We start from the raw sequence: 13,214 nt of genomic DNA on the forward strand, positions 1-13,214 counted from the left end.
TACGCTGTCTAGTTTTGTCATAACTTTTCTTCCAAGGAACAAGAGTCTTTTAATTTTGTGGTTGCAGTCACCATCTGTAGTGATTTTGGAGCCCAAGAAAATAAAGTCTGACACTGTTTCCATTGTTCATTTTTTGAATGTGGAGTTTTAAGCCAGTTTTTTCATTCTCCTCTTTCACCTTCATCAAGAGGTAAAACTGTTTGTTGTTGATTGAAAGTACCAGTTTTAGTGAAGTCACGTTAGCTTGTAGATTTCTGTTCTTAGAGATGCCGTAATTTCTGTCCTGTGGAAAAGATTATGGTTTATGATTAAAGGTTAGGGTTTATGGCTCTGTTGGGCATTAATCAGATTTGTGTCTCACTCAGCAATCTTTTACTAATATTGCCTAAAATACCTAGCTCCTGAAATTAGTTTTAACATCTTACTGGTTTCCTTACCAGTTAATTAGCTGAATAAAATCTTTGACAGGTATTAAACTTACATAAGCATAAAAGCTTTAAACTTTTTGAAAATTGGAGTTTTTTAAATTTTTGATCTTTCCATGTAGCATGTGGGATTTTAATTCTCTGACCAGGGAACAAACCCACACTCCTGCAGTGAAAGCAAGGATTCCTTTTTTTTCTATTAAAAATGTTTATTGTCAATATTTTGCTTTGTAGAGATAACAGTTGTAGCATGCTTTTCTACTTTAATACTTGATGATTATTTGATCTGTATTATTTTTAATTGGAGGATAATTGCTTTACAGTATTGTGTTGGTTTCTGCCAAACACCAACATGAATCAGCCATAGGTATATGTCCCCTCCCTCTGGAACCTCCCTCCCCATTCCACCACTTTAGGTCACTGCAGTGCCCTGGTTGAGTTCCGAGTCATAGAGCAAATTCCCATTGAAAAGGATGAATTCTTAACCACTGGATGGCCAGGGAAGTCCCTTGAAAAATTTTGCTAATGTATTTCACTCTATGGCAGTAATGAGCCCTAGTCCTGTACTCGGCAGTGAGCATGTTGACACAGGACTGTTTTTGCTCGATATTTAACCCTCACATCAAGCAGTGTCTGGCACATGAGCTCTAAGTAAATTTTTATGCAATCAACGAACACTACCTAAAAGGTATTTAATTTTTAAAAGAGGAATTTTATAACTGGCCCTAGTTATCATTCCTGTTGTTTTAATTAACTTTGTCTGTTTCTTAGTTTTCTGGGGCTTGTTATCAGGGACCCTGGGGCCAAAAGGCATAGCATTGGAAAGGGGAATTTTGTTCAAGATATTCTCTGAGATCTGTTGGTTGTCAACCTGAGTCAGACGAGGAGAGAAGTGGTTATTTTAGAGTCAATCCCAGCGTATGTGTTTTGGTGCCTGTTCCCTTGTGGAGAGCACTTGCAAGCAGTACTCAGGAGTGATATGCCCAAACGGATCACCGGATTTTGTTACTTTATGGTTCAGCAGTAACAAATTAGCCTGCAATGCAGGGGATGCAAGAGATGTTGGTTCTGTCCCCGGGTTGGGAAGATCCTTTGGAAGAGGAAATGGCAACCCGCTCCAGCATTCATGCCTGGAAAATTCCATGGACAGGGCCTGGCGAGCCACAGTCATCACACAATGACTGAGTGCATATACCCACATAGACACACACACGCAATACAAATAGGAACTAACGCTTCATGGATACGGGCTGTTAGTAAGAAAAAGAACCAAATGGAAGGGTGAGTGGTGTTAGGTAAAATCAGTTTAAAGCATGTGCCTGACATGGTGGAAGCACTAGTACCATTTTCACATATGACTGAGCTTGCCTTTGGAGCGAACATCTATTATTTTTTTCTCCCCGTGGTTTTCCTTGGGCAGACTGTGCCTCCTGCCTTCCAGGTGGTCTGGGGGCAAGGGTGGGCTGTTAAACAGTCATCCCCTTTCTCCCCTCAACTCCATACAGTGGTGCATTTATATCCAGGGGAAATGGATTTCTGCCTCCTGGAAAATGTAATCCTGAGCCCAGTGATGAATGAGGGGATTTAAGCATTACAAAGAGGCGCCCAACATGGCTGGCCATGACTTCCTGATTGAGATAGCTGGTCTAGTTTCAACCTTTGGGACTGCTTACTTCTTCAGCTTTTCCTCCCATTAATTCCCGTTTGCTTAAATTAGCTAGATCAAGTTTATGTGGCTTGCAGCCCACTGGAGTAACTGATGTCACACCTGTTTTCCAGGTGAAGTGGCGTAACCCAAGTCCCGCCCTCAGTGGTCACAGCAACTGCGAGCTCCCGCTCTCTCTTCCAGATGCTGGTGCGGCGTGAGTTTATAGTGCTCCTGGAGTGGAAGTAAAGAACATCTGACTTTCATTGAAGAAATGAGTTCTCTTTCCCAGACGACTTTTCCTACCGAAAAGCTTATTCTCGGGAGAAAAATATTCTCAATATACTTCTAAAAATGGCAATAAGTCTATGCTGATTAACTCACATTGAATTTATTTTAACTGTATTGTTTGATCTAATGGAGTACCCTGGCAGGACAGAAGGGTTAAACTAAAAATCCTAAACAATTCCCTTAATAATCTTATGTAATTATAAACAAAAAGCTGCAGGCAAACAGCAAAAAAGGACTTTATTCATTTATAACATCATTTTGTAAACAATCACACTGTGCATTTTGAAATTCAATAATAACAAATTTTTTTCTATGGATTTATAGCAAACCCTATATAAAGTCAATGAATTAATACAAGAGTGAAGATGAATAGGGAGGAATAATTTCTGAAAACATTAAATTACAGCACTTGATACAAAGACAGGTAACCATCTGTATCATAAAAATTTACATGCCACGAAACACTCACTTATAATTTTAAATATGCAGTAAAACACACTTATTTAAAAAAAACCATCAACATTAACTTTTTTATAAACCAGTGACTCAGAGGAATACTTATTAAAACTTACTAAAAATCAGTAAATATTGCAACTGAGGTAAAAATTTATAAGTAAACAAAACTATCATTTATAAGGGCCGAAGGTAAACCGAAGAGCAGACAACACTTTCTGATGACTCTGTCTACTCCTTGATGTTCTGAAGCAGTTTCAATAAATGGGACTCAATAACCTGTTGAACTAAAACAGACAGGTGATCAAGACTACAGCACACTGATTACAAAATTTTAAAAACTATCCAATTCAACTTAACCTCACCAACTTTTTCCTAAAATAATTTCTAGTTAGGATATACTCATAGTTTGAGGGAGATAAGATTACAATGCAATACGTAAAACTTAGTCTATCACTGGCTTTAACAGTTGTTCAAGTTATTGGATTTTTCTGTTTTGGGTTTTAAATTTTGGAACTGAAGAAGAGTCCAGAATATAAGGCTGTTCTGAGGAACAGAGAAAGGCAACTATCAAGCATTGTTTAAACAGTGCTAGGAAACATTAAACACAGCTGTAAATAGGTGTGCACTTATCCTCCAGCAACTAATTATCTGGGTGGGTGAAAAGTAACAGTAACAGACTCATTTCTAGACTTTGTAGGAATCTGTTGATTTTGCCCACAATTAAAAGTATATGTCAGGAGTTAGGGTAACATACATGTTTCATGAGTGCAAGTGGTGAGAACAGTCTGGACCACTGGCTTCTATTATCATAGAACTTTACTAAAATGGAAGCTGAGAATTCTGAAACACTTACCACTTCTATAGCCCAGGGCTACAGCTAGATCCATAGAATTATACCCAGAGTCGGTTTCAATTGTTGGGTCCGCTCCATTTTCTATACCAAAATAGAAACATCTACGTAAACAAAAGGAGCACCTGGATGTGTTTATCTATGGCGGCTCAGGTGCAAATAGCAGGACAGCTTTTTAGCAAATCTGGAGGCTATTTTCGGGATGGTCTGACAAAGTACAGAGTACAGGAAGGGCATAGAATTCACTCTGGTGGGTCAGAGGGAAGACACTTTAAACATACAGGCATCCTCTAGAGCAACTGAAACTAATACACAACTACAGATAGAACTTCGGCTTAAAGACATTGCAGATAGAGAAAAGAGAAAAAAGCCATGGGTTCACATGTGAACTCTGAAAGTAAAGCAGCAGGGACAGGTGCTGTGACTGCAGGCGTGCCGTGGGATGGAGCTGTGGCTTACATGAGAGCCTTAGGGAAGGGGGTACTCCAGGGGGGCATAATGTATTCAGTGACAGCTCGTGATGCTCGTGAGGCCAGCTTGTAAAACAATAACATCTTCATGTGGCATTTTCTAAATATTTCCGCTTTTGCCTGCTTACCTAAGAGCATTTTCACACATTTCACATGGTTTCCGTGTACAGCGTAAAGCAAAGGTGTCCCTCCATTCTGGGGGAAAAAAACAGGTGATTTAGCTTTTCAAGGATAAGATTCAAATAATTTAGTGCTGCTGTGTGAAGCTGTACTAAGAATTGGGCATGTAAACGTAGTTTAAGCTAATTTAAAAATTTTGTGAGGAACACTTAAATCAGAATTAGGACAGTAACTTTTTCTTCTACGTGTTCCATTAACTAAAGGTATTCTTCTAAGTGTTTAATAAAATATAGTTTTCCAAAACCTAAAAATCAGTATTATAGACTCACCCAATCGTATTCATTTACATCAACTCCACAATCCAGCAGCATTTTGACAATATCTGTGTAGCCCTTACTACAGGCCAATGACAGTGCACTTTCTCGACCTTTTCCTAAAAGCTGGGGATCAGCACCCTGGAGTGGGAAACGGAGAGAAAAGACTTCTCAGTTTTTTGAAAATAAGAATATTGTTACTTTCGTCAATAATAATTATAGGTCAGGTAATGTTCTGGGGTTAACACAGTACTAACACAAACGTCTACTCCTGGATGCTCCGTTGTCAAGGTCATCTGAAGGTCTTCCTTTCTCCCTCTACCTGGATCCTAATTGTCTTGCCACTTGGAGCCAAATTACATCTTCTCCAAGAAGCTTCTCCTACAGACTTTTTCCCCATTGCGCTTAGGAGGGGCTGGGCATTCACTTCTCTCTCACTGCGTCATGAGTGACTAGACTTGCCTGTTTAACTAGATCTGAGTTCCACAAGAATAAGAGAAAAGAAAACTTTCTTTTTTTGATCCTCTACCATTACATCTAGCTGGCTGGAGATACAAAAACTACTATATACTTAACTGAACTTGAGTAACTGTACATATACATTGTCTGAGGCGTTCTCCTTACATTCTGAAGTAGAAACTCTACCACAGCTATTTGCCCGTGTGCTGCAGCCCACATCAGAGGGGTAAATCCTTCTTCGTCCGTGTGGTTGATAACATTTTCTATTTAAAAGAAAAGCAATTTTTGTGATCTAATTTAACAACCACATATTAATATCGCTATGAAAATACTGGCATTCTAAAAAGGTGACTATTACTCAATGAGGTTCATACTGTGCTGATTCGGGTTCACTGAACTCCTACTGCATTTTTGCAATTTTCAGTCTGAATGTATTAAAATATGCCTCAATGTACATAGCTGAGTTCAAACAGTACATTACTAAAAGTATAAACTACCGGATACAACATAATGCTAGGTACAGGGCAGTCCGTAGAACACCAGACTCAGAATCAGAAGACCAGAGTTTGAATGCTGACTGGCACTTTCCAGCAGTGTGACTCTAGACATATCATTTAATTTCTCTCACATCCAGAATAAGACCTTGCTCATCTCAATGTAAAACTGGGAGGATCACGATAAAAATTACGTTAATGATAGCCCTTAGCATTATATAAATACATATTATAGAAAGTCCAAAATCTTATTAAAGCTAGTGAACATTGCTGCCTCTGAATTTTCTCAAATTTTTGGTATTATAATGTGAATGAAAACTGAATCATTTGAAAAACAGTTTTATGCAATTCTACCTCAAAACCAATTTTGCTCCCTAGACTCAGTCTACTGGGTCCACAGTTTCGTCCCTAAATTTATTTAGTATATTAAGAATAAGACCTTCATATACTTATAAATAAAGAAAAGTCTTTCTTATAAAAGAATGACATGATTCTAAATGATGAAATGAGCCTTTCTTGTAAAATAATGACATGATTAAAAAAACCACTCTTTAATCATATGCCTTGCATTCAGCTGATAATGTTGGGACAACTGGCTAGTTTTTCAAAAAACGAAAATAAGGGTAAAGCTCCATCTTTACCTCATTACACCAAAACATGTTCCACATAGGTTAAAGAAATGTAAAAAAGGAAACCACAGAAATTCTAGAATAAGGCATGGGTGAATTTATTTATAAACTTGGAGTAGGAAATCATCTCTAAGCAAGATATAAAACTCAGACGTCACAAGGATAAAAGTTTACCACTTAAAAATGTTAAGCTTTTGTTTGAAAATATAAAGTCAAAGGAAAAATGGGAAACTGGGAAAAAATTATATGCAACATAAGTAAAAAGTGAACTTCTTTAATTTAGGTAAGAGCTCATATAAATCAATATAAAACAGGCAGTTCACGCAAAAAGAAATTCAAATAGACCATAATTTTAAAAAGGGAAACAAAACCAGGATGAAATACCATTTTTCACCCATGAGATTAGCAAAGATTAAAGTCTGATAGTATTCCGTGTCAAGTGAAGTCATGGGGAAGCAGAAACTCTAACTCTCGTGTGAGGACAGGGCAAACATCTGGAGATATATAGTATGTATATATATATACATCTGGAGTATATAATTAGTATGCATATATATATATAAATAAAAATTCATGTACCTTTTGATTCAGTAAATATACTTATAGGAATTTACCCTATGGATATACTTTAAAACAATGCCAACAATATTGTTAAAATAAAAACAAACTGGAATCAACTACTACCAGGGGGACTCATTAAAAAATAAAGAACATAGCATATACACATACAATACAGTGCAAAACTACAGACCTATTAAAAAAGAATGAGACAGATCTTTGTGTGTTTACATGGAAATATCTCAAAATTTAAGTGAAAAAAAGTAAAGTGTAATGCAGGGTGTATATTTTTTTTCAAAAAAGCATATACATATTCTCACACATGTAGCCCCAAGTATAAATAGAAATATTCTCCAGAAAAGTCTTCTGAAAATTTAAGAAACTTACAATGTGTGCATTTGGAGAAAAGTCTAGGGTGGTAAGTGAAGCTGTAACTTCTACACATGACATTACTATTTTTTAAATAATCTATTATTATTATTTAAATAATCTTTTTATTATTTTTTGATTATTATTTTTTAAATAATCTATTGGGTTATCTGCCTGGTGAGATTATACAACCGTTTCTTTTTTGTTTTTATACTCTCTTGTATAAAAATAAAATAATAACAAATCTAACAAATCCTATTAAATTTGTTTTAAATACATTCTTAAAAATAGGCTAGTACCTTGTTCGATTCGAGTAGCCAGGTAGAGCATCTCTCCCTGGGCAGCCAGCTGATGAACAGATAAAGCTGAAACAATAGCATAAAGAAGTTTCATGTGTATCTGCAGGGTACACTATCATCATCTCATTGTTTATGTTCATGGGGCAATATTCTTCTCCAAAACACAATCCATCATTTTATTGTTTAGGAGACGCGCGTTCAGTCCCTGGGTTGGGAAGATCCCCTGGAGAAGGGAATGGCTATCCACACCAGTATTCTTGCCTGGACAATTACATGGACAGAGAAGCCTGGCAGACTATAGTCCACAGGGTCGCAAAGAGTCAGATACCACTGAGTAACACTTTCACTTTTCAACTTAAAATATAGCCTAACATTTGCAAATGTCAGCATTATCATAAACATATAAGAGTCTGAGAATTGACTCATATATGTTTAAGGTAATTCTGACAGCTGCAAAGTGTTACTGTCAATGAATATGCAAATTGTTTGATCAATTATTAACAATTTGAATTGTTACTGATCTTATTAATTAAAGAAATGGTTTAGATACTTAATTTTTAAAATGTCTCTTGGAACTTTCCTGGTGATCCAGTGTCTAAGACTCTGTGCTCCCAATGCAGGGGGCCCGGGTTCAATCCCTAGTCAGGGAACAAGATCCTGCCCCAACTAAGACCTGGCACAGACAAATAAAAATAATAAGTAAATAAAAAGTTTAAAATCTCTCTTTCCAAGCTTATAAGGAAGTTGGGTCTAAAAGACTCTTGTGTTTTAATTGACTGAATTCCTTTAAGTCCCAAATATTATTTCTTGAAATAATGGGTATTTCTTAACTTTAGGAGAACTGAGGAAATGAAAAACTAGCCTTGAAAGTAAATTCTTGAGTGTGGACCTAGCTCTGGCCAATTAGCTGTGGGAGCCTGGAGAGCTGATTAAACATTTTTGTCTGTATCATGAGGGCTGTGAACCACATGATCTCCAGCTGTTTTTTTAAGCTCAAAAACTCTATCGTTTTGGGGAATTCCCTGGTGGTTCAGTGGTTAGGACTCAGCGCTCTTACTGCAGGGGCCTGGGTTTGATCCCTGGTTGGGGAACTAGGATCCCTTAAGCCTCTCAGTATGTTTAAAAACAACAACAACTATGGCTGGAATATTTTAAGGCAATCTCTTTATTTTAAAGCCAAACAGGCACAGTTATATCATAGCTCACTTTAAAATTAGTATCACTCAATCCTTGACTGCCTTAATACAGAAAGGAAAGCAATTGGGAGCCACATGCAAATTTACATAAATGTCAATAAAACAAAAATTGGCCTGAGGTAGAGTTAAGAGTCATGAACTCTTTCTGGCTTACCTGTCACAGCATATGATTCAAAATCCGGAAGGATATAATGTTTCCAAAGTAAAGACATATATTTCACCATGCTTTAGTATATAGATACATTTACCATATATTCTCAAATACAGTTCCTAACATCAAACTGCTTACTGGTTTTCTCTCATTAAGAAATCTGAACTATATAGAGTATTTTCTGACTTACACAGAAAATCTTCATTTTATTTCTTTTAGAATAATTCTACATTAAAAAAATTGTAAATTCAAAGTTTTTAAAGAGGTAGTTTCATATTCATATTATATTCTGATTAAAAATTGTATTAGAGATCACTCAGTTTTTACTACAAATCACTTGTTGATCAGTGGTCTAGTTTACAAGTTAAACCCACTCCAAGAACACAAAAAGACAATGTCTTGCTTTGCCCAAAGTTCAGAATAACTCATTTTTTATAGTTTTATAATTCATTTTTTTACTATAGTTTTTTACTGAACTTTTTACTATAGTTTTTATAGTAAAACTATGAAGGTTTTAAGAATTAAAGTTTCAATCCATTCGCAACAGAGAAACATAAACATGATATATTTGAATATGCGATAATATGTGAAAGTTTTAAATTACTAAAACTATCAGGATATCACTTATGCTTTCCAAAACAGGATATGAATTTAATGAAAATAATGTTTCAGCCAAACTCTTGAAACTATTACATTAGCAATAACAATATTTTCATACAGCAGTGGGAAATACTTACAATTTGCTAACAGAGGTGTGGTTGAGACCTCATTTCCTCTATGTTTGTTGGTTAAAGTAGTGGACTGCTTTATGGGTGAGAAGTGCTTTGTTGTAGACGGAGTGTAGACATGCCTTACTTGAATTCCCGGAGAAGGAGATGTATGGATATTGCATTCAGCTAGGTAAAATTAATTTAAACACATTAAAACACTATTTTAACAACAAAGCATTTCAAAGTTCTATGTCAATGTTTACATTAAAAAAAATACAATATGTATAATATCTTCAACTGGTTCTCAAGTGACATTATTTTTTGCCATAAAAAATTTGTACTAGTAAAAGTTCCAGAAAAAAAAATCAATATTAATCTTGAGCAATATTATCCAGAGAGGTTTTTTTTTTTACTCAGTAGATGGTTATAAAAGTAAATCTACAGTATGATGACAGATTTCACTGCATTAAAGCACAGGAAGCTAATGCCAATCACATATTCATGTAATTAATTCATTTATAAAAGGCACACATAATTTTTTTCTTCTATAACTTAAAAGGTACAATAAGAAACTTTAGTAGAGAATTTGTAAGTAAACAAAAGTCAAACAAGAAATTAAAAAAAATCAACATGTACTTATGGATATTATATAACATGAAATTATTTAATTCTGGTTTCTGTGAGATTCTAGAAAACCATATTACAAGGTGACTTCCAAACTCTCTTCCCAAACTAAAATTTCATGCACAGAAAGGAAAAAACAAACAAACAAAAACAAAACAAATGCAGATATTTATACCATAACTTTCAACCTTTAAATAGGACAGATGCCACCTCCAGGTCAGAGTTAACTTGATCTTGAATATTTTTACTATCCTCTTCATTTAAGGACTTCACAAACCGAGAACAGACATTCATATCAAATCGGTTAGGCAGTATGAATTTCATTCCCATGGCAACACCCTGAGCTGACCCTTCTTCTGCACTTGAGTCCAGCTGATGTTCTATTTTAATGTCTGGCATGCCACTTAGACTGTAACTGCTAGGACACTCTTCCACTATCAGCTGCGCTCCAATATCCAGATTTGCTGATGTAGCCATGATTTCAACTGAGTTTCAACAGTTAAAAAATTTCTTCATGATTTCCTCTTGGTTTTAGAAGAATGGTACACTATGTATTCTTTGAATTTGGGTATTAAAACATCTGAAAGAAAAAAAATTAAAAGTATATCAACTTAATGTACAGAAAATAATCATTTTCAATCACATATGCAAACAGTGCTCTTACAAGCATCAATAGATAATAAAAAGCATACAATGTTCAAAGTTAGAAAAACCTGGGTCTGAATCCAAGTTTCACCATTTATTAGCTGATGTCAATCTGCATAAGTTCCTCAACCTCTCTAAGCCTCAGTCTCACTTGTAAAATGGGGATATACCATAATCTCACAGGATCTTGACAAAGATCAGATGAAATACAGTAACATTTTCACCTCCATTACTAGGTCCCAACAAACTGTACTTACCCTTACCTTCTCTTTCCTATTCCTGAATACCGCAAACTGGATTTTTTAAAAATCAGGCTAACAACAAAAATAAACTTTTCATGTAAAAAATATTAACCTCTAATCTGAGGTTCATTTTTTAAAATGCTGTTTTTAACTTGCTCAGTTTGAATTTAAGAAAAAGGTACAACCCATTTGTATCCAAATATATCACCAACTACAGTATCCTTGATTCCTGAGTAGTGAAAGGCTTTACAAAGTCTTGGTTATGATAACTGAACATATTTATTAATCAGTTTTTAAAAAATTTTTATTTTTACTTTATTTTGCTTTACAATACTGTATTGGTTTTGCCATACATTGACATGAATCAGCCACGGGTGTATATTAATCAGTTTTTGTTCAGATCAAGTGTTAGCAACTTAATACAGGTTTTTATTAATATGAAAAATGACAATTTTCATTTTTATGAAAAATAAAAAATATATTGTGAATTGGTTTCCTTTGCTTTAGCATCTCTAGGATATTAAGACTTAAGTATAATTTTGGCCCCAATCTTTGTAATAAGTATCAAGAAGTAAGGATTAATGATTTTTATCCAAATATTGTCAAGACATAAACTCAAAAAATGTGAATTCTGAAAATACAGGTTATAAGCACACCTGTTACTGAATCATTTACCACTGTTTTAAATGAGTTTTCAGTAAGGTAATCACTGGCACTTTCCTATGGACCTTAATATATATAATCTGAAGAGAAATTTCATTTTTGTACCTAAATTTGCTTCTAAAAAAAGAACTCCAAGATATATAATTGTCCTAGATATATAGTCACTGAGACAGGAAGAAAATAAACAGCATCCAGTTAATTTTTTCATAGTCTTTCTCGTGGCTCAGTTGTAAAAAATTCGCCTGCCAATGCGGGAGATGCGGGTTCAATCCCCGTGTCAGGAAAAAGGAAACGGCAACCCACTCCAGTATTCTCGCTTGAGAAACGCTATGGACAGAGGAGCCTGCCAGGCTGCGGTCCGCGGAGTCGCAAAAAGAGTGGGACAGGACTTAGGGCCGAAACAAAACAATTTTTATCACGTTAAGGCCACTGCCTCTAGAAATTTTGAGGGTGCAGGGTGTTTTAAAGTTGTAATTAATTGGAACTAAAAGAGGATCACAGTAGAGCAAAAGCTGGCAAATCATACATTTTACAGATAGCCCTTCTTTACAGTTTTAGAACATCTTCCGAGATTTTTATAACAATCCTTTTAATGTTTTTATTTAATTTTTGTAACAATCCTTTGACTAGCCAGGGCAGGTAATCATAATCAATGTCCACCGTAGAGAAGAGAAACAGGGAGCTCATGACTCCCATCACTCCGTTCATTAAAATAAAAAGCAGCACTGAAGCAAAAGAAACCAATTCTTTCTAAACCAAGTGGAAATAGAATGCTTATCTTGGCACCAGTCTAGAGAGGAGGAGAGGCAAAATTGACCGGATAAGCCATAATTTTGAAGTACAAGAAAAAAAGGGGAGGGGAGGGGAGACGATCCAGAAGAGGCGGTGAGAAAAAAAGAGGTAAAGCTAGGATCACCTCAACCAGTCAGAGCCCAGGGAGAAGGGACAGAGCGGCCCTAACGAAATAAAATGGGCAACTGGGTTATTCCCCAGTGAGTGCTAATAACAGGAACTCCCCGCCCCCCGTTCTTCTTCATCCTGGAGTTGCCCTACGAGGAAAGGAAGGTGCTCTGAGAATGAATGATGCCTCACAGGCGACAGGTGTCCCGGCGTCCCAGGACAGGAACCCGCTGGAGGGAGACCGTGGCAGGAGGGAAGTCTCGTTCTGTCGCCACCCGCCAGCTCTGCCCGAAAAAAATCCCAGCGCGGCTCCGGCACGGCGGGCGGAAACTGGCTCAACCGCGGCGGGCTGGCCCCGGCAACAGGGACCGGAGGCTGCCCGGGTCGGGGCGCAGGGCCTGGCGACCACTCTCGACAGTCCACAGCGAGTCTGGCCTCTCCATCTGCGGCCAGTCACTGCAGGACCTCAACCAAGCCCCGGCTTGTTGTGATCGCGACGTCACTTCCGATTTCTGCTTTCGGTTTCCGGCCAAAAAGTGTTCGGCGTCGTTGCAGCCGAGAGGACTTCCAGGTATTTTCCCGCCGCTGTGCTGCGCGATCTTTACAGTCCCAGTAACTACAGAGATAGCGTCATTTCTGCCACGGATCTGGGTCTATCGCCAGGCCTTGGCCTGACGCTCTGGTCACGCCTCCTCCTGCACCAT

The 13,214-nt window shown here is 36.9% G+C and overlaps 1 protein-coding gene across 1 annotated transcript; it reads right to left on the minus strand.

Moving 5' to 3' along the window:
* Positions 1-2,579: 2,579 nt before the first annotated feature.
* Positions 2,580-13,196, minus strand: ANKRA2 (ankyrin repeat family A member 2). The gene is made up of 9 exons (XM_040262711.1): positions 12,703-13,196; positions 10,249-10,640; positions 9,464-9,622; positions 7,380-7,445; positions 5,196-5,293; positions 4,587-4,712; positions 4,266-4,332; positions 3,671-3,751; positions 2,580-3,101 (listed from the first exon to the last, which is right to left on the minus strand). Exons 2-9 carry the CDS (start codon positions 10,535-10,537, stop codon positions 3,046-3,048), a joined length of 942 nt encoding a protein of 313 aa, XP_040118645.1. The 5' UTR covers positions 10,538-10,640; positions 12,703-13,196; the 3' UTR covers positions 2,580-3,045.
* Positions 13,197-13,214: the final 18 nt, after the last annotated feature.

This window comes from Oryx dammah, unplaced genomic scaffold (assembly GCF_014754425.2).
Source record: "Oryx dammah isolate SB20612 unplaced genomic scaffold, SCBI_Odam_1.1 HiC_scaffold_20, whole genome shotgun sequence".
Lineage (NCBI taxonomy): Eukaryota > Metazoa > Chordata > Mammalia > Artiodactyla > Bovidae > Oryx > Oryx dammah.

Excerpts from the sequence above, each read along its gene's own strand:
- ANKRA2 (XM_040262711.1), bottom strand. The coding sequence starts at position 10,537 with ATGGCTACATCAGCAAATCTGGATATTGGAGCGCAGCTGATAGTGGAA. Across the intron at positions 7,446-9,463 it reads CACACCTCTGTTAGCAAATT|CTTTATCTGTTCATCAGCTG; the intron begins GTAAGTATTTCC and ends CTATTGTTTCAG. Across the intron at positions 3,752-4,265 it reads ATGTGTGAAAATGCTCTTAG|AAAATGGAGCGGACCCAACA; the intron begins GTAAGCAGGCAA and ends ATTTTGGTATAG.